Genomic DNA, 24,771 nt, shown 5'->3' with positions numbered 1-24,771 from the left:
CTCCACATGACAGGGGGGGAAGGAGGAAGTGGGGCGGCCCGCGGGGCTGCGCCGCCGCCGCTGCTGCTCCGGTAGTCGCGGGGCTCGGGCAGCGGCAGCCGGGAGGAGAGCCCTTCACGCAACTCGTGGGCCGGCCGCCCTTGAAGGCGGACTCGCGCCCCGGTGCCGTCGCTGCAGGGAGGCGGGCAGGGAGCAGGGGAGCGCCCCGCCGGGCCGCGCCACCTCGCCGGGGAAGTTTGGTGCGGGGCGGGATCCTGCCAGCCGCGGCGGTGGCGCCGGGCATGAACGGCTTCGCCCCCGAGGAGGTGACCCAGCGCGGGGCAGACCCCGCCGCCGCCGCCGCCGCGGTGGTGGGCAATGCGGGCTCCGCCGTGGAGGTGCCGCCGCCGCCCGCGGCACCGGGGCTGGGTCCGGCTGCCGCCGCGGGCTCTGCGAGTGCCGGGTGCGCGGGCGGCCCCGGGGCCGGGCAGCTGTGCTGCCTCTGGGAGGAGGGGGAGCGGTGCGGCCGCGCCGCCGGCAACGCCAGCTTCAGCAAGCGGATCCAGAAGAGCATTTCGCAGAAGAAGGTGAAGATCGAGCTGGACAAGAGCGTAAGTCCGGGAGGGGAGGACACGCCGGGGCTGCCAGCGGGGCGGGTGGACAAAAGCCGCCGGCGGGTCGCTGCATCCGTGGCTTAGTTGGCTTGGGGGCTTTCAGTAAAGTTTAGTGGGGCAGGGGGTGTTTGGCTGCGGGAAGTGTTCGTTACCCCTTCCCCCCTTTTCCGTAGCACGGCGGAGTTTGGCTGGTGCGGCAGCAGCACTGCCTGAAAGTCCTCTCCCTCCGCGGCGGGGGAAGCGCCCGCCTCCCCTCCCTGCTCCCGGGGCCCATTCCCAAGAGCCGGGGGCATCGGCTGCCTGTGCCCCCTTGCAGCCGCAGCGGGAGGAAGCGTGGCCGCGAAGCAGCGGAGCGGAGCCTGCATGGCTCCTGGCGCGCTGGTCTGTCTGTGTTCTTGGCCAGGGCCGCGCTCGCTGCTCCGCCTCGTGTTGCAGCGCCGCACGTCTGTCTGCCCGCGCCGCTCTGTTCTCGCTCCGCAGCCATCAGGCGCCGCGCTGCGCGGCTCGGCACCGCTGGGCTGGGCAGGGCAGGGCGGGCGGACCCCCGGGCGCCGGGGGCGGCCGCCTTTCAGGGCGGCGGTACGCCCGGTGGGCTCGGAGTGTGTCCGACCCGGCCCGGGGCCGCGGGAGAGCGAAGCGGGACCCCAACGCGCGGCTGCCGCGGGAGTCCCCGGCGCCCCGGCCGGGGCTGCGTGTGCCCCGGGGGACTGCGTCCCGGCGGCACATCGCGCTGCAGGCCGGGACACTAACGCTGCCCGGGCTCTCGTTTCCCGTAAAGCACGCGGGCCTGGAATGCAGGGCTGGTACGCGCCGAGATCTCCCGCAGCGTGCAGAATGCCTACAAAGAGAAAGTTGTATAAAAAGAAAGAAAGTAAAAATAAGTGTGTTGCGTGACCGCGCCGGGTAGCGGAAGTAAAACAAGGAGGGAAGGATATGGACGTGGAAATGAGAGCTGTGTTTTTCCCCTCCAGAGAACAACTGGAAGCTTGTTTTTTGTTAGCGTGCTGCCCGGCCCCGGCGCTGCGATGAGCGGGGTGGGGGGGAGGGCTGTGCTCGCGTGTCTCCACAGCCTGGCACTGCTGAATCGGCCGAGGGCAGCATTTCGGCGTGCTCTGGGCCCAGGCGGTGGCAGCGATCTGTAGCACAGCACACTCACTGTTTAGAAGAAGGCAGTAGAAAAGCTTCCTTAACCCAGTTAACGCGACTTTGATTATTGAAGGGTTGTGTCTCTAGGCGCATTTGTATCTTAAGTCTGGGGGATACACTGTATGGATTTGATTGAAAGACGCCGTTTTACTCTTGTAGGCAAGACATCTGTATATTTGTGACTTCCACAAAAATTTAATTCAGAGTGTGAGAAATAGAAGAAAGAGGAAAGGCAGCGACGATGATGGCGATTCACCAGTGCAAGACATCGACACTCCAGAGGTAGCTAATTAGTTATGTTTGTTTGGGGTTTTGTCCTAATTGCTGTGTTAAACTTGGTTTTAATGACTGCCGAGTCTGCACCGATAGTGCTTCCTCACTTTTACAGCTTTTCTTACTCTGGGGCATGTGGGAAAGGGAAGGTTCTTGATTCACATTGTTCTTAATATAACAAAATTTAACTGAATTTTATGCCATATTTTCTGGTTAAACTATGCAGAGGAGAATGAACAAGAGTCTATTTTTAAGTGATGGTTCTCTAAGAAATCTGCTGTTTTCAGTCTTTTCCTTCTTAGTGCTTCCTCTCCAGAGTGGTGCTTTGCCACGTACCAGCAAACTCTGTCTTCTGTAGGAGTTGACAGCTCGAAGGGAATTGCACCCAGGACTTGGGATATAAATGCTGCTCTGTCCCGTCCCTCCCGTCCTCTCTTCAGTGCTAAATGCGTTGCAGATGGCTCTTGGCGGTTACTCCATTGCCTTAGTCACGTTAAGCACTGAAAAGTTTAACGGTGGTGTCTCTTTATTTCTACACCATTGGTGGGGGAAGAGCCATTTGGAGATCTATGCTAGGAAGGAGTGGAGAAATATGGTGTTTTTTCAACCTGCTTTTTCCACTGCAGCTCAGTGAAACCTCACCCATTTAAAATAAGGGGACTATAGCTTTCATCCTTTTCCATAGTGCAGTGGGAGGGTCTTGGCACCTAAGGCTCTCTTTTTTCTACACGCGCTCTGGGTTATTTCTCTTACAGCATGGCTTAGCAGGTGCTCCTCGGTGTATTAATTTTGATCAGAGGCTGTCATGCCTACCTGGTCCCTTCTGAGAGGGATTGTTTAAGCATTCTTTAGAAATCGCTCTGTGTTAATTTAATGGCATCCTTATGGTCAGCATCTGCAGATAGCAGCAACATAAGTGAGGAAACTTTGTACAGGAATCCGTGCTTAAAGGCACGTGTCTCCAGTCTGAAGGCTCTGGCTAAGAGGATTTTAGGGGATTGAAAGTAGTTTGATGTAGGGCTATGTTGTTTGTCTTAAATATCTGGAACTGCTTCTTGGAAAGTTCTGTCTAAAGCTAATGCTCTGTGTGACTTCAGGTAGCTCTCTGATGCTGTGTAATTGCAGCTCTTCTGCAAGCCTGTTTTGTTTTCATATGCCAGAATTATAAAACATGACACAACTGATGGATATCTCCAGAAGAAGAAAATGAACTTTTTTTCTTAACAGTACTACTGCAGGGAATAAAACCGTCTGGGAACTACTTTTGAGGAGTTTCAGCTGGCTGTTTGGACAGGGGCAGTATGTTCATTCCATGTAATTGCTGTATGTCTTAGATGCCTTGGCCCTTGACCACCTTTATTTTTAATTATTATCCAGTTTAGTAAGGAAAAAAAGTATCATGCTTCTGCCTGAAGGCTCTCCTCTTTCCTTCTCAGTCATTCTCATCTTCCTTCTCATCCCACTAAAGATAGTCTCACTACCTTTACTGGTTAGAAGTGATTCCTACAGGAAGGGAAGAGACTCTTGTAGTACTGGTAGCTTCTGGGACCTGCTGAGAGGCTGCTGCTACTCCTCTGCATGATGCTCTGGGGGTGAGTTCTCCACTGTGACTTGGGAAGTGGAATATAATGCCACAAACTTTAGAACACCAAAGGATACTCATCCTTTACCATGCAAGGTGCCCTCACCTCCAGTCTGGCCAGGTTGCCAAGTATGCAGTAGCACTACTGTTTTAAGTATTCTATAGTGAGGCTGTTAAAAGAATTTAAAGCAAAAATGAATGCTATCATCAGTCTTTAAAGTAGTGAACTTGGAGAATACATCTGGTAGAATTTCTCATTCAGCCTGTTTTCTCAGGTTGCTTTCCCACTCAGTCATCGGATTAAGCTCTTATGTTATCTAAGAGAATGTGGTGGGGGAGGTAAGCTGTTGCTGGGAGAAGTGATTGTTGATCAGAGGTCATGGGATTCAAAACTGACGGACTACTGGATTAAAACAGTGTATTTGTATCCCTAAGAGAACCTTGTGCAATTCTCTCAACTGTTGACTCACACTGAAAAATAGTTTTGGACATTTATGCCCTTGCACATAAGTCCTGTATTGTGCTTATGTAGCAGGGATACATTTGGAGAGCAAGAGCAGCTGTTTTCTTTTCTCACCTCAAGCCAAGAAAACTTTGTACTGCAGACTTTTTCCCGATTTTGATGCATGCTCTTTCATGGTGCAGATATGCTGTGTCTTGCATGTAACTTATTTAAGATTTAATGGCTGAAATCACATTATTGGAGCTTCCTTTGAGTCAGCATCTTCACAGATGTTAGATGAAAGTTGTTACTGGACTTTGTGTTATTGTACTTGAACTGGGGAACAGAGAAAAACCCATAACTGATTAAAGTACAGTAATGAGTTCTAAATACTGTCCACAGCTAAAGGGAGGCAGAACCATGCTCAGTAACAATAAAATGCTCTTAAACTGAACTGTGCTATTTTCCTTTCTGCTGGAAGGTGCAGGGTGGAGTTTGTTTTTTGTCAAAATGACATCTACTGAGCTGACTTTTACACTTGTGTATTTGTGAGATTCCAAAATGTTTTTGAAAGGCAAATTATTAATGACTGAATCTTTTTCAGTTACATTAGTTTGTTTTCCTCCCCTTCCCCATCTTTTCTTCTAGGTTGATTTATATCAGTTACAAGTAAACACACTTCGAAGGTACAAAAGACACTTCAAGCTACAGACCAGACCGGGACTTAACAAAGCACAGCTTGTTGAAGTATGTATGAGTGTTTTTCCATAATAGAAAATGCAGCTTGCTATCCATAAAGTGCCTGTATAATCTGGATTTTGGGAGAACAAAAGGGAGCTGCTTATCTAGTTTCCTTCATTGGCCACAGCTCCTGAGCCAAGTAAATAAAAAATAGACGCTTTTTCCAGAGGAGGAGCTCTTAACTTCCAAAAGGAGTATTTGCTGCTTAAAAACACAGTGTTGACTTGGAACAGGAAGATGATGTGTCTCCCTCTGAATACCATAGAATTGTTGAGCAGTGAAGTTCTTGTAAGGTGTTCAGACTTTGCTTTAAAAAACTAGTTACTGCAACCATAGGTGTTTCTGTATATGTAAAGTACAGAAACCTGAAAAAACCATGCTTCTATTGATAATTAATTCTGTTAAGACTACTTGGGTCTGCTCTCAGAAAAATAGATTTTTATGAAATTACGGTTTTTCTTACCAGTATTTCTAAAAATGCTGAAGCTGTGTGTAAGTACAGCTGTACATAAGCATCTTTGCTTCATGTGAGTGCAATTTTAAAGGAATTCTTTTGTGCTGCAGAGATGCAGTCACAGCATGTTTGTGTAAGTAAGTGGAAGAGCTGGTGATCTTTTAACAGGGAAGCATAGCTACTGTTTTTTCACCTCTGTACAGTGATAGACTCAGTTGTGTTTAAGTGCAGACACCTGTTTGTCTCTCCCTTAATCTGTGTGGATTAAAAACAAGGTTTTTAGCTGTACGAGCAATCTCAAGGCTGAGCCGTAAAATAATAGTGCTACTACCACTGTGCGTAAGAATGCAACATCAGTCTTCAGTTTTCGTAAAAGTAGGTTAAGGTGCAGCTACCTCTTGGATTAGCAAGACTGTGAACTGAAAAAGCACAAGCAGTTTTTGTTCTACAAAACTGTTGTTTTTAAGAGTCTGATTAAGGTACATCTCATGATGCAATCTCATGATTACACTAGTTTATTCTTATGCTACATGGTGTGCATGGGCAAAGCTCCTTCTGTCACATGCTTGATTTAACTGACCTGCAGGTCTTTGTGAACTATAACCACAGAACTTCCTTAGTATACAGTGCATGTGATTCCTTGTAACCTGTCCTAACATACAATAGACACTAGCTGTTACTTAAAGTCCACTTCAAAGGATTCTGTCAAACTGCTTCTCTCTGGATGTTTTTGGGGGTAGAATTGAGGAGGTGTCCTAAATTTTTAATTAGGCTAAACACTTATTCTTAAATCCTGTGGTAGTTAAATGAGTAGTCCCATGTTTCTCACTTGTTAATTTTAACCTACTAACCTGGCCAAAAGCCAGAGAATGGACTCAGACTGGTATAATATTTTGTGTATTTTCTTTTAATGATGTTCATTTTGATGGAGGGAAAGACTTCTGAAATGACAGAATTGATTCAAGAACTGTTTACAGATTGTTATATTTTAGTGGTTGTAGCATGCTGAAATTTCATTGATAGCTCTATTTTGAAGAGCTGAATGTTCAATTATAATTCTTGAATATTCTTGTGTTAGATGTGTCTGTTTGTGATTTGATGCAGACACAGACCACCTCCCAAGCTGAGTGGTGAGCAGTAGCCTCTTATTTCTGTGCTGACACGGCTACTATTCTATAGTCATTACCTGCTTTATATTCAAGACTTAACTAAACTGATTTAGTGATAGTCTCATGCTTGTTTTGATAACTTTGGGTTTTTTCCTGGAAAGTTTCTGGACTTTTTACTTTGTAAATTAGGGTATAGGCTGATATATTTATTTCATAGTTCTCAATAAAATGGTTCCTGTTTACCTTTTTTATGACTATTAAGAACTTTTGAGGAAAGGCAGCTTTTCCTTTTTTTGCAAGCTTCTTGATCAGTCTTTCAAACTTTAACATAATAGATTTAAATCTGAATTGTCAGTTTCTGTATATAACCTGTATATAAGTGGTTATTTAATTTCCTTGCATTCTTCCTTTATAGATAATTGGCTGCCATTTTAGGACAATTCCAGTGAATGAAAAGGACACCTTAACATACTTCATCTACTCGGTGAAGAATGACAAGAACAAACCAGATCTAAAGATGGATAGCGGGGTTCATTAGGCGGAAAAGGTTGGGACTGAGACTCACACCGCAAATCTAAAGACTGAGGTTTTGTTGATATGCAGAAGCTTTCTTTGTAATTTTTTCTCCTGAGAACAATTGTCTCTGTTTTATTTTTCATAACATTGCTGATTTGTTTGAAAACCATCTCTTATGAAACAAATTTCCTCAGCAAAAGTATTTTAAATAAATATCACAGATATTGTTGCTCAAATGGGTGTGTCTGTAACTTTAGTGAGTTGGACTTGATGATCCTGATGGGTCCCTTCCAGCTCAGCATATGCTATGATACTTGTACCTAATAGTTAAGCTTTGAATTATGTAATAATATTAAAATATTTTTCAATTAAAGTGTGCCAAGGATATATTTATGAATGTACTTAAAGTTCTCATGATGCAATGCCTTTAATTTAAAAAAAAAAGCTGTAGCAGACCTGGCAATAGGTTCTTTTTCATAAGGTAAAAGGCTTTAAGTAACAGTTCCAGTTGTTAGCTGGGCAGAAATGGCTGAATAACACTTTCTTTTTCCCCTTTGGAAATAAGAATCGATGGAAGTTTTTCTGATTTGTTTATTCACTTTGTCCTTGCTGAGATAATGTGCTTCCAAGCTCTGAGGCCATCCTACTCCTATATTAAAGTGGAAAAAAATGCTACTCTCGAATTTCAAAGCTGTAAGTACGGATGAAGAGACTGCTGCAGCTTACTGTGCTGAGAAATCCTTCAACTCAGTAAGAAATCCTTTAGCTGCTGACTTTTCCATTCGTTTTCATGGACTACTGCTAAGAACTTAATTGGAGAATGAGAGTCAGAGTCTGTGCAGGGTCAATACAGTATCTTTTAATAGGTATACTGTTTCTTTTTCATTGCATGCATTAGCTCAGACCTGTTTAAAAAGAATGAAAAACCCTCTCACAATAAACCCAAAACTTATGGTAACATATGAGAAAACTATCCAGCAATATACTTATGCTTTTAATTTAGTGTCTTAGTAAAGTCTGATGTTGAAGATGGTATTACGAATGGCTTCTTTTAACTATTGTTCCAGTCCAAATGTGTGGTGTATGGAATATGATTTCTTTCTGCTTTAAGCTGTGCACATAGGGTGAAGAAAAAGCTGAGGGAAAATAGTTTTCATCTTAAAGCAGAGGAGGCCACAGCTTCAGCTTGTTCACTAAGCATTAAATTGCAACTCCTAACCTTATCCGAGGTTTATAAGCTCTTTCTTAATTTGGGAAAAATGAAAAAGCAGTATGTCCATGGTCTAATTTGCTCGATAATTATCTTGTAAGGTTTTTTTGAAAATTACTACTTTTCTGGCATCACTGCAACTAAGATGCTTTACTTTGCTTTTTTTTGACCTGTGACACTTGCATAGAACTGAATGATGATAAACCCTAATCTCAAACTGGCTGTCTTCCCAGTATCTCTCAGTGGTGTGATTTTTCATTGCACTGTTTTATGTATTTCCACAATACAGTTCTGCAGTGCTGGCCTAAGTTCAAGATGGTTAGTGATATCTAGCTAGTGACAGCTAAAATTGGTGCTCCTTTGAAGATAATGTTTTCATGCCTGTTTCACTACAGGGACTGTCAATTTGTTTGCTAAATATCCTTTACACAAGTTCAACTTCTTATCTTCAAAGTGCAAGTTGCATAAACAGCCAGGGAGCCTAGTCATGGATAGGACATCCGAATGATAAAGACTTTTTTCCTCTGAGTGCATGATGGGGTTGAATGTTCTCACCTAGGCCTGGCAGGACCTGTAGAAGAAGCTGTGTGAGGGAAGGAGAGTGGGGAGAGGAACAAAAACAAATTTCTATGGGAAATCAGTGTTAAAGTAGTAACTTAAGTGACCCTGTCCTGCTGCATGTCTAAAGTGGCAGAACTTTGCTTCAGTGGATTACGGATATTTCAGGAGTGGTGGAGGGCAGATAACTGAAAGCCACCAACTTTAGTACCCAAATTTGCATTTGCCTTAATTTTTTTGCTATTGCTGCTTTGGAAAGCTGTGAATGCCAGGCATATGCAACATGATTTTCGTAGAAACTAGATGGCACAAACAACAGAAGTTTCATACCCTAGAAGCTTATAAAGGACTTTGCACAAGAGCAGTTGCCATATGCTTTGTTAGCAGAGCTCTGACTTCAGATATTTTCACTGTGTTGCCAGATTTATGGGCTTTATTTTGCTCTTAATTTGGTAGGAAGCCTAAATGACTCAGGAATAATTACACAAACAAAGCTTAAAAAGCCCAGTGACACAAACTGTTTAACAGTCAGTAGTGCAAAAATAGTACACACAGATTTACTTGCAACCTTTATTATTGGCAATGTATAATCACCCCCCCTCAGTATCTAACCCTTGCTTGCGAATAGGAAGAAAAACTAGTCACCCTGATACTTCATACCAGCACATGAAGTAACCTGGTAAACTGGTCGTAGAAGTTTGGTCTAATGTGTAAGATTATCAAGTGAATGAATAGTGCGCTTTTTGACTGGAGATGACTGAATAGTTACTTCAGTACTGCATACCTTCCACATGACTGACTTAATACCTAAGGAGTCTTTCTGTGTAAGGCAACAAGCCAGGTTTACTGCCTGTAAGTGTGGCCTGTTCTGGTGGCTTTCCTTAAACTTATACAGTCACTGCTCAACACCTTCCAATATAGATTGCAGTATAAGCAAAAAACAGTAAAAATGTATGTCTCTTTCTATCTATTGCCTAGCTACCTCTTAAATGTTAAGATGATTACCTCTATGTCTTCTCCTCTGTAGCTATTTCCTTACAAGGCTAGCCTAAAAATAAAAAGTCAGCATTTTAACTTAATTCTGGCGTACTGTATTTCAAATACGGCTTGTTTAAAAAAAAAAAAACTAGTATTTTCAGTCTTCAGTGTTAATATTAAGTAATTTAAGGTTTTACGGATTGCATGGTTAAGGCAGGTGACACATAATTAACACCTAAGTGTGCTTTAGTACTATTAATGTCAGTTTTTACTTTTGTTTTATTCCAGTGGAATATTTTCAAATATGAAAATACACACCTTTTGTATGTGCGTGTATTTTAAGATGCCTGAATAGAATGTGAGAGCCTGTCTGCAAAAGTACCAGGGACTGAGTAGCTTCAGCTTAAAAAAGCATTGAATGCAGTAGGAAGCTGCACTGCCATAGGTTGCTGTGAGAGTCGTGTTCCTGATGACGTGAAGGCTCAGGCTTGAAGTTTCTTCATCCAGACTAGTTGAGAATATTGTGCTGAGAAAGAAGAATTATACTTTCTGCTGGGGTATGCGTATTAGTATGCCTTAAGAGCTTGTACAGACTCTTAAACCGTTGGAAATTAGGTCATCTACCAAATTTGAAAGAACTTCTTACGTGCTTGATACTCCATAAAGGTGTAGAAAGGAAATTTTTCTGCAGTGTAAAATGAGGCACCATTTTGTGGTTAGATGGTGGTGGTTTTGTTTTTCCCCTTGAAAGCGTTATTACACAATTGTAGAATAATGTCTGTTATCTTCACCTGCAGACTTGAATCACTGGCTGTTGCAGGGGATCACAAAAGATATCTTTGGTCCAAAGAAAATATCCCTGAAAGATATGATCAGATATTTAAATAATTAGCTCATTAGTTTATCAGAGCTTTAACATGACATACATTTCCCATTGGGGATATTTTTTAGCATATATTGTGGTACATGTAGGATTATTGTGTTTGTGGGAATGTCCTTCCAGCAATGCAACTGCAGATCTGAATGAAGATACTGCCTTTCTACCTCTGCTGACCTGGTTCAGAAGCGGTGACAAAACTTTCATTGACTGACCAAATTGCCAGAACTCCACCCTGGTATTTTAGCTTTGAGAAAATAAACTTAACAAGTAGATTATATTATCAAAATAAAAGACTTTGGCATGTGCATGCATACTGGTTTACTGCAGTTTGTCCCTAGAGCAGACATGCAAAGAATGTCTTGTGTAGCTCAGGATGGTGGAAAGAATGCTTTCTGAAGTATTTTTTAGGCTGCTCAAAGCTCAGAGGTTGAAGCTAGAAACTCAAAGTGTGCTTGAGAGTGAGGACACCGTAACTGGTTTTAGGGAGAGATGGAAAACTTACTTAAACCCTGCTCTCAGTTTGAATGTGAGATTTTTAGCTTTAGAAGTCTTTACCACTTGGTTCAACTCGTCTCCCCTACAAGAGTGTTGAAAACTTGCCCTTTATTGGAGTTTAGGGAATGTTAAGAGGAGCAAATATAAAAAAATTTTGCTTGCCTATATAATACCATCACATTTTAGTGCCCCTGAAGTATTAATAAGTTTTGAATTGTTATTTCTAATATAGATATACTGAAGAAAAGATGTTGCTGAATATATGACAGAATACTCTTAATACATTTTATTACTTAAAACCAGTATGGGCTGGTGATGGTTTTTTGAGTCAGTTATGTTTTTTCTGTGTAACAACAACAAAACGCTCATGCTCAGTGAGAACTTCACTGTTAAGCTTTGTCAGCTGTGCCCGCAAACCACAGAAATGTAGATGTTCTGGGACTAAATCTTTTCCCTGTCTTACAGGTATTTGTGAACCTCTGTTCCCTCCATCTGATTTCCTGCTGTTAACAGCTATCTTTACAGAACCATTTATTCAACTGACATACGTGCATACACCTTAGAACATCAATACTGTTCTGTTCCATGGGACAGAAGTCAAATAGTTTTGTTTGTGGTCCGAAAGCATCTTCATTGCAAAATGCTGTGGATAAGGGTTTGATGTAGTTATACTTAGTTTGGATCAAACAGAGGAGTTGAAAGTTGGGTGATTTTAAATGCTGAAGTCCCCAATACTAGGACAGGGAGGTTTACAAAATATGCTAAGCAAGTCTTACGTGAGCCCCTGAAGACCAAAACCTGAGACACTGACAGCGTATCAGATAATGGTCTATATCATTTCAAGCCATCTGAAGTGATTAATTTCTTTAAAGTGGTAGCTTATTCCACCTGTGGAAACTGTAAAATGATGGAAATATAATGAGCAGTTGTAAAAAACTGTACAAGTTTACATGCAATGAGTATGGTCTTACTTTGGGCAGCAGAGCAATTCATTCAAGTTGCAGTAACAGATCACCTCACAGCCCTTCCCTTCCCAAAAGTGATCTTGCAGACCATCATGAATTTGTCGAAGGTTCTCTGTGCCTTCAGGGATGTTCTGACAGTTGTGGTCTTTGAGGGCCCTCTTGTAACAAGAATGGCGGTGGGAAGGCACCGCGAGGGTAACCAGGAGGGTGCTCAGCAGAAGCAGCGCCGAGAACATCTTCATTTTTGCAGCTTCCCACAGCAGGGTGCTAAAGAGAAATGAGGTACGTGACACAGGTATTGCAGCTGAACAGACCTCTTTCCTCAATTGGCTTCCATACTTACATTTTTCTTTTCTTCCCTGTGAAGTTTTGGAGGATTGAGCATGAGTTCTGGAGAGTGTTTTCTCCTAGGAGGTAAATAATATTGCAGCAGAATTGATATTCATTACTTTCTGTACAACCTTGGAAATCCTTTCATCAGGAATTGAGGCTTCTGATGCTGGCAATTTTGTTGTTTCTTTGGCCTCTCACCTTGAGAAAATTGCTTTGAGCTGGCTGCATTTTCTCAGTGGTATAAGTGATTGTATTGATTGCTGCCAAACCAGGGGAAAATGTCTGGGTGTGTGTCCTTGCCTTCCTGGCCATTTTGCCTGTCAAAATACGAGTCACTCACATAAAATTAATAGTATCCTTTCCCATCAAAGTTGTGGAAAAACTGTTTGCTGATTGAATCCTCTGTCATGGGCTGCTTGAGAAACTGAAGTGTTACACAGCTGAGAAAGCTGAAGCTCTCTGCAGTGGTGCCGAGTGCCACTGTCCTAGACTGCATGTTAGGGTATGATACTGCATTACGGAGAACTTTCTTTTTTTATATTGGTTGGTGGTTTGTTTTTTTTTAAGTACTGCAGACTGCTTAAGTTGAGCCTTGCTACTGGAGGCCATTATGGCTTAATTGGCTTTTTAAAAGGTGGGATAAATTATCCCTTGCAAAACTCTCCTGCTGGTGACTAGGATTTCCGTTGTCTTGTTTAACACTAGCTCTGCTGTTCTTAGCTGCTTTGCACAGTTTGACCATGCTTTGGATAAGATCCTTGAACTTGCATTCGCTTTAAAATTAGCATTTTCAACCTAGACTTTATTGTATGAGGAGAGAGAGTGGGTGTTATACCTTTCCTCATGCTTGAACAAAAGGGATCTGACATGTTACTGAATTTAAATGGGAATTCTGCTCTGAAAACTAACCTAAAGCAATGACCAGCTCTGCCAAGCACTCTCTCTGTGTGCTCGTTACTGTACTCGCTTTGGCCTCAAGGAAGACTTCGCCATCCTTCATCCTGTTGGCACTTCGGAGTTGATCCCCTGACGTGCTGGCATTATGGGCCAGCCCTAGTCTTTCTTGTGGGGCTGCGGATTAGAGTGCTCTAGGCTAAGCCAAAAATAACAAGGCGTTAAGGCAATGTCTGGTCAGAGACTATCAGAGGCCATGTTGAGATGGCAGAGCTCTTATCTGGTTAAGTTAAAAAATGAGGTATGCCAGCTATAGAAGTCAATTAATAGAGTCCTATATGAGTTATTTTGTGAAAATCCTGAGGTCACCCTTGAAAAACAAACAATAAACTTTTAAATATATAAATTTACAGTATTTTGTAGTAATTTTTCTAGAGTAGTTTTCTTGGCCCTATAGCTGTCCTGCTTATCTTCCATTTCTTCAGCCAATGAATAACATGCCAGGGACTATTAGAAAATCTGGGAATATAGATTCATATTAGGGGATGACACCTCAATGCTCTTTGGTTTTGTTTTAATATTTAAATTTGGTTTTTAAAACATTGGTATTTATATTTAGACTTGATTTTTTTGAACACTAGTAGCCAAATAAAATATTAAAAAGTGGCCTATATACTAAAGAACATGACTGAAGTGGAAATAAGCTCTTGTGTACTTTTTTAACTTCTGTTGTAGAAGCAAAATTCATGGAATAGTTCCTTTTAGTTTCCATGAACTTGTATGGGAACTCTTTGAGTAGAAGGCTCCTATACACTATCAATAGTTGAGTCTTGGGGATCATGGTGTCTTGCTCCTGTGTACTTTTTAAAATTATTTTATTACTTCTAATAATTCATGTGATCTTTCCCTACCTGGAGTTCAGCTGGAATGCTCAGTTGAATCTGTTGCCAGCTGCCTATCTCCTCAAACTTCCCTTTAAAAGGAATTCACTCTGTCCTGAGAATTGGCAGATTCTTTACTGTCAAATTACTGGATTCAAAAATCATGACCTACAGTTTAAGATGATTCTGTAACTCAGTACTTGGCTTGAAATATAACAGAATATTGCTCTAGTGCATTGTCAAGAGTGGGTGTCAAAATCAGTATTGGCGAGGTCAACATGCAGTAGAGCAATGGATAGACAGCTTCTCTGATAGGTCACCTATGCACCTTACCAGTGTTCAGCACTGTTATTATTCAGAAAAGAATATTTATTTTAATTTTGTTTCTGCTTAAATATTTCCTCTGTGGTTTTTTGCAGATCATAACCACATGGAAATTTTTAGTCAAAAGACCTATCTCAAAAGGCTGCTTCTTTCCTGAGAATGGTCCCTATTTGCAATGAAAGATTGCCAAGGACCTGAAGTGTTTCATCAGCTCCCTGCACAGGATCAATGCTGGTAAACTCAGCAGACCTTTCAGATGCAGCATCTCTGTCTGACAAAGTGCTGCAACTTCTCTTCCTGAATACAGGATTGCACAGATGTTGGAGTGTCACTGATCGCCTGGGTAAAGAACAGAGCTAATATGCCTGTATTTATTTCAAAATGGGTGCCAAAAAGACTTTATCTGCTTTTGCATACCGCAGAAGACAGTCTTTTCTCATAAAACAAGTCAGGAAAATGTGAACAAAACTCATCACTAAGGTGGCTCAAAGACTCATTGCTTCCAAGCATCTTCTTCTATTTCTTTATTTTATAAAACCTTCTGTAAAGACAGCAATGCCATTCATGCTAAGCCTGACAAGATTGCGCTATCAAGATTGTATAATTTCAAATTCTAGCAGGAATAAAGCCGTCTGAAAATACTGAAAATGAACTTGCATTTACATAAGTTCTTTTTAGTTAATTATTTTGGTTTTTTTGACATTGTATAAGTAAAGTTTGAGGCTAAATGCAGCTGGGAGTACAAGTGCTCTGAAATAGTTTGGAGCTTTTTGTAAAGGAAAAGGGTGAATGGGAATATGCATGGTAAGTCAGGAATCAGTGTAGTCCCTGCTTTTTCAGCTGAGAGTGTTTGAATTATCCTGCCAGGCAATTTGGCATTATTTAGTCTTTGGATCTGCTAGATGCAGAGGTAGTCAAAAAAGACCAAAGAGAAAAACTGAAGTTTCAGCCTCCATGTCCAAGAACAACAGGGTAATAGTTCATGAGAAGTGATGCCCTTTAAAAGCCACATGGTATCAGTCGGAGCTCAGGTGTTAGAAATAGGGAAAACAGAATGGCAGAAAATGTGTATTTTGGCACCTCTAGGGATCCTCCATGTTTGGAAAAAATATAAATATTTACAAGTTGGTTTATCAACCATTAAATATACCCTTCCTTTATCCTTAAGCAGACTGTGTCTCTAGTTGCTTAATGTTGAAAACAAGAAATACATTAATTGGTACACTTTTGGTGTATGATCTTTTCCAGTCTGTCCAGTGGCACGTGCCACTTAAGTTGCATTTAAGAAGCAAGTATATATTAAATTTGTTTCCCTTTAATGTGTTTTGAGTTCAAGAGCTAAAAATACTTATTGATAATAAAACATATATTATTGTTTTTGTTGAGTTTCCCTTTCAGAAACACCTGTAAAATGCTGAGCTAATTATTTAAAATTTAGGTGTGTCGGTGCGCAATAGTTAGGTTTGTTAGCGCATTCCTAAGAAATCATTACATAGGACCTCCATAACTGATAATATTGTAAAGAATTTTTTCCATTAAAAAAAAAAAATCCTTCAAATCTTATTTTATTTGAACTGTTGGTGCACTGTAAGGACAGTGTCTATTCCACTGAGGATGAATTCAGTGAATTACTGCTTTGTAATTATCGTCAATACCATGATTCTTTCCAGAAACTGAGCTGTCATTAAACCCCATTTATTTTTCTTTAAGACAGCAATTCATTGTAAATGCACCCCTCTCCATATACACCAATTTTGCAATAATATTGAGCACTGGAAGGCAATATAGTATGCTTAATGACCTCAGATGTTAATATGTAGCATCCAACTTTGAAAGAAAGCAAGATAGTAAAAGAATTATTTTGAGCTGGATCATAGCCATGTATCTGTCTTAAATAGCACCTCTTGGCTATGATATAGCAGCTTCTCCCAAATCCTCCTTTGGGTGCTTCCATATATATTTCTAATTCTGTACTCTGTAACTAGCAGCAGCAGAACATGTGCACAAGGATAATTTCAGGAGCAAAACGTACCTTTTTCTTCTGCTTCACTCCCTTTCACTTTCTTGGCAGCTGTATCTTTTTAGATGTACCCAGAGAGAGCTAGAACTAGCGGGGATGAGAAGAGAGAGGGAGGGCTGATGGGAGATGCTGTACAAACAGTCCTTTGTTTGTCCTGACTTCTGCCTGTGACTGACGAGCTGTTCTCCAGCAAGAGGTCAGAGGAAGCTCCAGTAAGGGATCAGAGGATGGGCTTCAAAGAGTTACCTTTTGCAGTCACTGCCAGCCTTGTCTAGAGGCAAAACCATGGATGTATTCCTTCTAGCAGGAAACAATTAGTTCATCCAGGATCTGATGCAAAGGTGTCTTCTCATAGAGTAAAGCATAACACTGAGAACGGCAGAAGAGGAAATATCCTGTGGAATAACTGTGTCTTGCCTGTGGTGTGTGAGCAGGCTGGAGGGAGCGGGAAGCAGCAGACTTCTGGGGTTGCACAGCCAGAAGAACGTGGTTTCTAGGCAGATGCCTTCTTTTGCATTTGGTGGAGAAGAGCAGACCTACCTAACAATCTCATGCAAAGCTTTAATTCTTGACTTTGGGATCCTTTCAGTTTTCTGGAACTGACATAATAAAAAAACCCCTTTCATTATTTTAACCTAAATTCTAGTAATGCATGCTCAGTGATGCCATGCATTGAGTTCTTTACTGAACAAGTGTTTAATCAAGAGGTAAAGCATTACACTGAACAGTGTTTCAGAGGAAGTTATTTTAAACTAATACAGCTAATCAAATTATCTGGTACCATAAAAACACATAACAAGGTTCTTAAATTGAATTGAAGTATTATATATTAATGAGAAAATAGTCTTGAGGGTGAAGCATGTGTCCTCATATTTCTGTTGCAATTTGACCCTCATTCTGTTATAACCATCCTGGATTTATTTTGCGATGGGAATAGAGAAGTATTATTGTTGAGCTGTAGTTCTTACATTTTCTTCTGTGCATTGTTTTGATTCTGATGTTTTGTTGTAAAACTTTGGTTTTCTCTATCTGTTGGGCTGCTTCTAGTACAGAGGTTTGTTAGGAGTATCTCTACCTCCTTTTTTGTGAGAAGTGCCTCTACTCAGCTGGCTCAGTTTACAGTTGGATGTCTTGGTGTTTGTTCAGTTTGATTTATTGTATGCCAGAAGTGAGCTAGGGCCTCTGTAAGAAGTGCATATTCATCTTCTGCTGCCTCAGCAAAGAGAGGAGGAGGCAAATGGCACAGATGTTTAGAAGCAAACCTTTGAGACTGAGCCTACTTACTTGAGGTGGTTCCATCCACCAGGGTGTTCCCCCTCTCTGCTGGAGATGGGCAACTTGGAGGGCAGAGAGCAGGATACATGTTTGCACTTCTTCCTCTAATTCAGGTTAGGAACATCATGAAGGACATTTTTTGCCACTGCTGTTACAGACATAGCAACTTAAAAGGGGAGGGAAGAGATAGCTGCAGGCAGCAGCTGTCAGAACAGGACAGCCTTGCCTTTTCAGGGTGACAAAATGCCTGGTGCTGCCTCTGCTTTTCTACATAAATTCTTTTCTGGTGCAGAGCCTGGCCATGGCGGGCCATGCCTTAAATGAGATTATTGTAATGCCTCTGGGAGTACACAGTGTTCCAGGGCAGCATTCTGCTGTGGGAGGAGGCTGTGAGCCTGGTGTGGATGTACAGGGGACTTTCTATATATAAGCAGGGATAAAACTTGGGAGGAGGGAATGAGAGCATATTGTGCTGATGCTCTGTTGAGTGCCTTTTTAGTTAATTGCAAATAAACTTTGGTATTAATAATTTGAAGTTTTTATCAGAAGGTGTAACAAAACTGCGTTAGGATTATCCCTTTGCTGTCTATTTAACTTCTCTTGTGTTTTCCGGGGAGTATCTGTGGTTCCAGCACATGTTTTGAGAACCCTGTATGGACAGCAGTCTAGTGAACTGATAGTTTTGTATATAAAGTGAAGTGTGTGAGGCACAGTTTTCTTCAGGAAACATCCTGCATTTTGAGAAAAGACAGTTCTAACAAAGTTGGTGTTTTGCTGGTGATTTGTTTTTTCTACTCCCTCTATATTTCCATGTATGATGTTTTCAGTCACTGAAAACTTTGAGGAACAGGAGGAAATTTTCTCGCTTGCGATGCTGCTTCAGAGTAGAGACTGAGAAGCAAACTGGGACTGGGAGGAAGCAAAAGTTGTGGGGAATTTCATCAGGGAAATACAACCCAAGAGAAGGTAGAAGATGGCTGCTCTAGGAACAGCTAACTCTTGGGGTGTTAAAAGTGAAGGGTTTTATAGAAAATGCATTGAAAGACAGGTGAGCATGCAGTGGGAGAAAGCAGTAGTTCCAGATCTTACCTCCTTTCCCCTTTCTCCACTTTGCCCCTGACCCATTGCCATGGATATCTCTTTCTATACTGACTCTGTCTCCCTCCTTGTCTCCAGCCCTGATAGCCTTTTCTTTATTTTTGGTTTCCTTCTGCCTTTCTGCTCCAGCACAGTGTCCCCAGTGGGCTCAGCAGCCAGTGTCTGGCACAGGCTGGCAGGGTGCCAGCTGTGACAGAGGGCTGTTGAAAATCGCAGGGGCTCTTTTGTTCCCCACTGTGGCATCTGGGAGCTGCAGGAGAACCATAAGGAAATCTTGCCTTTTCACCTTCCTTCATTTGTGTCGAGACAGTAATCTTGAAGTGTGTTTGACTCCTTTTATTTAGAGACACTGTTTTGGATGTATACATATGCCTGTTTCTATCTGAAGAGGTATGGCAATATTAGAGGTAAGATGTAAAGTAGAGCTGCTTTGGCTTTTTTTTTTTGTTCCTCTTCCTTCCCCAGGCTGGAGCCAGCAAGAAGGGATGGCCCATGAGGAGGCAGCAGCAGATGGAGGCAGGAGGGGGTGTGACAAGGTAGCAGCAGCAATCCATAGGAGAAAAGCAGTTTTCAAAGGAGAATGGCCCCTGGTAGGGTGAGATGGAAGAAAGAAAAGGCAGCATTGAAATTCAGCTGCAAAAGCATGGCTGTGTCTGACATACAGCATTACTCGAGACTAAATTTGTGTAACATGCCCTGAGAAAATGATCTCTTTCATCTTTTTTTTTTAAAGTACTCACTGCACTCTAAATTTTGCTTTGCATTTTTAACATAAGCCACACAGGTTTAGCTTTTTGCTGTAAACAGAAACCAATTTGTGTCTTGTTTGCATCCTGGATATCAACACTCAGTTCTTTGCAGGCTGACAGTGAGAAATACCGATGCATCTCCACTCACATTAAATCTTCTTAAAAGATACCACTTTACCTTTGAGTCAGATGGCTCATTAATATGTAGAGTGTATATGAGGAGATCTATAAGGAGCCTGATTTTGGCAGATGATGCAGTCTAAAACCTGTACTTTGAGATTATAAATGAATGTAAGTATTGTAGGGATGCATAAAGACTTCATGCCAGTAATAATGACACCATCAGTGCAGCTAAGATATTAACTGCTGTCATCATTTGTTACAGGATCACAGTAGGTAGGTGCCTTGGACTCAATCATCAGCACAATGGATTATTAAGCAAAGATAAGAATATTATGTTTGTTTTCAAATATACATAAGTGTAAAACAAATATATCCTCTGTTATACCCCTCATATAATGTTTTCCATCACTCAAAATTTATGTCAGTCAGAAAAAGTATTTGAAAACAGTTTTTTGTGCTTTTTGTGTAATTTTAATTTTGTGTCCTTTGGCTGCTTCATGATTTTTTTTTTTTTTTTTTTAGAAAATGTCTTTGCTGTTAAATACTCTACAATTGCCTTTGCAATTTTTGCATCTGATAACTTGCCTTATACCTTGTACTTGCATTAGCCTGAGGGATTAATCTCAGCTTTCTGGAACACTGTTGTTTGTTCTGTATAGTAGTTCTTGTTCATCCAGCGTTTCTTCTATTTCTTGCCTTTCTTGTTGGGCACTGCTTTCTTTCCAGTGGCTGTTCTCTGTGGAGTCCCAGAGCCCTCTCTTTCCTGTGATTTTCAGCTTCCTGGTTTTACTGTTAGTTTTCAAAACTTCTTCTGCAGGCTGCAATCTGTCCTTGGTTAAAATATGCAGCCCAAAGTATTAGGCTCATCAAAGGCATCTTTCAGTGTATTTCCTCAGATCAGTGGTCTGTTGGCATGCTCAGGCTGTTACTGTTTTTTTTCTGTGAAGGCAGAGAAGATGCAGTATATTCAGAACCTGCTGCTGTAATGAACTGTCAATTCCAGACAGGCCAAATGAGTCGATGTTCTAAGTGTGTATGTATAAAGTTTGGTGTCTCAAGCTGGCAAATTAGTCTGAATGTATTATGGAAAAAAATATTCTAAATTGAGAAAGTGTTCCCAGCCATCAAATGTATTACTTATCTGATCCTTAGAAATCCATGGCTGTTTTGATTCTTCGATGGTTCAGGATGTTACTGGGTTTTGTTTGGGTCTTGGTTTCTACTGTTTTGCTAGGAATTAGCTGTTGATACTTAAAGGCATCTGGCCTTGAGGGTGAGGAGCATTCTGCAGCTGCTGAAGTTGGTGGTGCCAGAAGTCTGATAGAAAACCAAAAGATACCTTTGTCTCTACCACCTGTGCTAGCTTCTCTGCAGATAAAGAAAACAAAAATGAAAATAAACCCAAAAACTTTAATTATAAGGTTTAACTTGGTTTTCGTAAATCACCACGACTAAAACCATTATGGCTACTCTACTGACTTTTGAAGTCCTCGACCACAGCACTGCCTTTTGCCTATGCCAAGGCATGAAAGCTATCCAGTGTGACTGCATGAGACAAAAGCATCTTTGCCAACAGGTTGACCAGCCTAGGGAGGAAAGCTTTAAAAAGGAAAAGCAGGGGAGGGAGATGGCAGCCCACAACTGAGTGAGGAAGTGGTGGCGATCTCAGGAAGCTTGCAAAAGAATCAGGAGCAGAGGGAGGAAACCATGCACTTAATAGTTAGGCTGCCATTTGAAGGGCCTGGAGAAATAGACTGTCAGGAACACTAAGATGTTCAACAAAAGCAAAGGCAAAGTCCTGTACATGGGGAAGAGTGACCCCATGCATTATGATAGGCTGGGGACTGACTGGTTGGAATGCAGCTTTGGAGAGTAGGACCCAAGGATCCTGGATGGCACCAAACTGGATGAGCTGGCACTGCACCCTTGCAGAAGAAAAGGCCAACAGTATCCTGGCCTGCATGAGGAGGGGGAGGTGATCCTTCCCCTCTTCACTGGTGAGACACAGCTGGAGTGCTGGGTCCAGGTCTGGGTGACCTAGTATGAAAGGGATGTGGATGAACTGGAGCGAACCCAGTGAAGGGCGACAAAGGTGATTAAGGGACTGGAGCATTTCTTTTATGAAGGCTCTGGGAGAGCTGGAACTCTCTGTTCCAGCTGGAGAAGGGAAGCCAGGGGAAGCTCCTGTATTTATCTATCTAAAAATGCCTGGTGGGGGTTGAGTAAAGAAGATGAAGCCAGAGTCTTCTCAGTGGGGCCCAGTGGCAGGACAAAGAGGCAATGGATACCAGTTTGGATACAGGAGATTCCACTTCAAAGTCTAAAGAACTTTTTTACCTGTGAGGAAGGTAAAACAATGCCCACAGAGACTATGGAGATCTCCTGAGAGATATTAAAACTCCAGCTGAATACAGACCAGGGCAACTGCTGTACCTGACCCTGTTTGAGGAGAGTTGGACTACATGGTCCCCAGAGGTGCCTTTCAAGGTCAACTACTCTATGATATCAACTACATGCTCAAATGAAAATCAGTTAATAGTACAGCTTAGGCTCCTGAACTCTAAGCACCTGTACTGAGTGCACCATCTTGAGTGAGCTCAGGTGAGCTTACAAAAAAATCTTTTGTTTGCAGACTCCCTAGTGGTCCCTATTACTCTTTGTCAGGTCACAGCCCAGATGCCCCGCAAGAACAGCAAGCTCCCTGCGTTGTGGCAGGTGATTTTATGCCACCATTTGTTTCTGAACATTAAGAATGAGTAAACAATTTCATTTGCCCAAGAGCCTCTGATAAGGGATTTTTACCAAAAACTTTCTGGAAACTATAAATGCTATGATAGAAGCTGAAGCACCTTTACCACATAGTAAAGGTATGTCAGAATTCTTGTTCTTCCACCTGCTTTACCTGCAAGAAATTGTTTTGGGCATGTAAAAACTGAAAGGTCTTTTGTCTTTGAGTCTCATGAGAACCTCTTCATTTTTGATAGATAATAATGAGGTAATTTTAAATATTTATTGGAAGGGAAAGAATTTGTTTTTCTAATAACTAGCATAGAGTAATGTTTACAATTCTCAAGTATTCACCTCATTTTTGCAGTGTTGTCTGTCTGGACTCTTTCATCAAAGAAAACTTTGGTTTCTGTTACATATTTTCTTGGTAACTTCAAATTAATTTACAAAGGTTTTGTACCTGAGCAGAACTGCTGCTATCTTTTCCAGGTCTTTGAATCCTACAGCTGCTGACAGCAAAAGCTACCAGCTTTAGGGGTAGTACAAAATGACTAGCAAATCCATGAATATTAATGGAGTAAGCTCCATTAATGGTGTTCATGGCATTTCATATCTTCTGAGATTAAGACTTTAGAGTTTATTAATTACACCTATATATCTACCCCAAATGAAGCCCCACAGAAGACATTTAGGTGTTTCACCCAAACATTGCTGCTGCTGGCAGATACAGCATTCTGCAGCCCTCTGAAACATACCTAGATAAGATAGATCTTTGGCTCTTAGGCAGACATGGCTCTGTTAGAGGATGGAAATGAAGAGAGGAACATCTTCACAGTCTGGGGACTTTTCTGTGTGAAGCAAGATAGCATGCTTCACTACTGGAAGGGCTATCTTAAAGTGTGCTGTAGGCTCTATTCTAAATACTCTCTGGGCTTCTTTAATGTAGTGAATAAAGAGGAATTTTACTGAAACCACTTTTAAATCCAGACTTTTATTCTGGACTCAACAAGTCAGAACATCAGTCTCTTATGTGTACAAGATACAGATTGCAGGCATAACTGACACTGTGAAAGACTGTTCCCTAGACTTTTGGGTAACGAAACTACAAATCACAGCTGAAACCTTTTTTTTGAATGATATTAGACCTGACACTCACCGGAGAGAAATAACATGGTCTTATTTTTAACATGATAGCGCAGCTCATTTTTAATCAGCTTTCACTACTAAGGAAGACCATTTAAAGACCATTTACTGTTGTAATTTTCCATCATCATAACTCAGAAAAATCCATGAAGGAATGTTATTAGTGGAAAAAAGAAATGCAGCTAATCAGTCTTTATTGCTGAAGAGAAGCTGAGAAGGGATGATGATTTATTCTCTTGCTGGAGTGTGCAACTTACAATGAATACTTTTCACATTGTTCTCCTGGGTCACAACAGTAAAGTGTATTACTTCTGATACTATTTCCTTGATATTTATAGACTGGAATTAAATTGGTAAACAAGTAATAAAATTGTGCCTTAAAATGTCTTTTTTTGTGATCCTCAAGTCAATAAAGAGTATATTTTGGTCCCTGAGGAACAGTTTAGGTAGCTTCTTCAAGGATACTTAGGTGACTACTTCATTGTTGCATGTTTCTTGTTATTACTGCAAACAGTTTGCAGAGTTTTTAACTTTGCATTTAAATTTAATATGTCATCTTACAATAGATCTCTGTTTTTCAAGGTTTAAAAATAAATGTATATATAGGTCCTCAGCTTCTTTTTAAGCAGTCTTCCTTGGTCACTGGAGAGACTGAAAACTTAATCCAAAGCATTGTTGAAAATACTTTCCAGACTGTCCCTGCCTCAATGGAGACTTAAAAGCTTCATGATCAGAGCATCTAAAACTGAATTATTACTTTATAATCTTTGCACAGACCCTTGATTGTATTATCAAGACCTGACAATTGAGTGTTAGGTACGCATTATGTGACTCTTGAATATAGACCTAGTAGACTTCAATGTGTTTTGACAGTAAGTAGGCCAAGAAAAAGGGCAATTTTACATAAAGCAAAAGCAATGAAGCAGTTTACTGTTATCTTCAGCACCTTGGCACCTAAGCTTAAGATATATCCAACACATGGAAAATAAAAAAATAATTTGACCTAAGAATGTTGTGTGTATTTATGTAAATACTTATATCAAATTAATATTTTCTATATATTGTCCTATGTCTGTCACCACCAAACTAGAACTTATCACACCAAATCACAGAATGGGTAAGATTGGAAGGGACCACAGTGGGTCAGTTGGTCCAACTTCCCTGCTCAAGTAGGGTCATCCTAGAGCACAATGCCTTTCACCTTAAAAAATTTCACCACCAGATTTGCGAGATATCTCTATGGAAGTAAACTATAGAAACAG

General features: G+C 41.4%; 2 protein-coding genes across 4 annotated transcripts; one reads left to right on the top strand and one right to left on the bottom strand.

Moving 5' to 3' along the window:
* SAP30 (Sin3A associated protein 30) lies at positions 1 to 7,092 on the top strand. The gene is made up of 4 exons (XM_050338033.1): positions 1 to 590; positions 1,899 to 2,021; positions 4,685 to 4,783; positions 6,756 to 7,092. Exons 1-4 carry the CDS (start codon positions 282 to 284, stop codon positions 6,876 to 6,878), a joined length of 654 nt encoding a protein of 217 aa, XP_050193990.1. The 5' UTR covers positions 1 to 281; the 3' UTR covers positions 6,879 to 7,092.
* Positions 7,093 to 7,695: 603 nt separating this feature from the next.
* SCRG1 (stimulator of chondrogenesis 1) lies at positions 7,696 to 16,507 on the bottom strand. 3 transcript variants are annotated; one of them, XM_050338036.1, is made up of 4 exons: positions 16,407 to 16,466; positions 12,286 to 12,349; positions 11,949 to 12,209; positions 7,696 to 10,461 (listed from the first exon to the last, which is right to left on the bottom strand). In XM_050338036.1, the coding sequence occupies exons 3-4, from the start codon at positions 12,182 to 12,184 to the stop codon at positions 10,407 to 10,409; spliced, it is 291 nt and encodes a 96-aa protein (XP_050193993.1). In that variant the 5' UTR covers positions 12,185 to 12,209; positions 12,286 to 12,349; positions 16,407 to 16,466; the 3' UTR covers positions 7,696 to 10,406. The 3 variants fall into 3 exon arrangements, with proteins under 3 accessions (XP_050193993.1, XP_050193994.1, XP_050193995.1); XM_050338037.1 differs by lacking the exon at positions 12,286 to 12,349 and having other exon boundaries at positions 16,407 to 16,507; XM_050338038.1 differs by lacking the exon at positions 16,407 to 16,466 and having other exon boundaries at positions 12,286 to 12,721.
* Between the last annotated feature and the right edge of the window lie 8,264 nt (positions 16,508 to 24,771).

Source organism: Myiozetetes cayanensis, unplaced genomic scaffold (assembly GCF_022539395.1).
Source record: "Myiozetetes cayanensis isolate MyiCay16 unplaced genomic scaffold, myiCay2020 scf7, whole genome shotgun sequence".
In the NCBI taxonomy this organism is placed as follows: domain Eukaryota; kingdom Metazoa; phylum Chordata; class Aves; order Passeriformes; family Tyrannidae; genus Myiozetetes; species Myiozetetes cayanensis.
The sequence above is the reverse complement of the archived record's forward strand: the minus strand, read 5'-3'. Positions and strand labels throughout refer to the sequence as shown.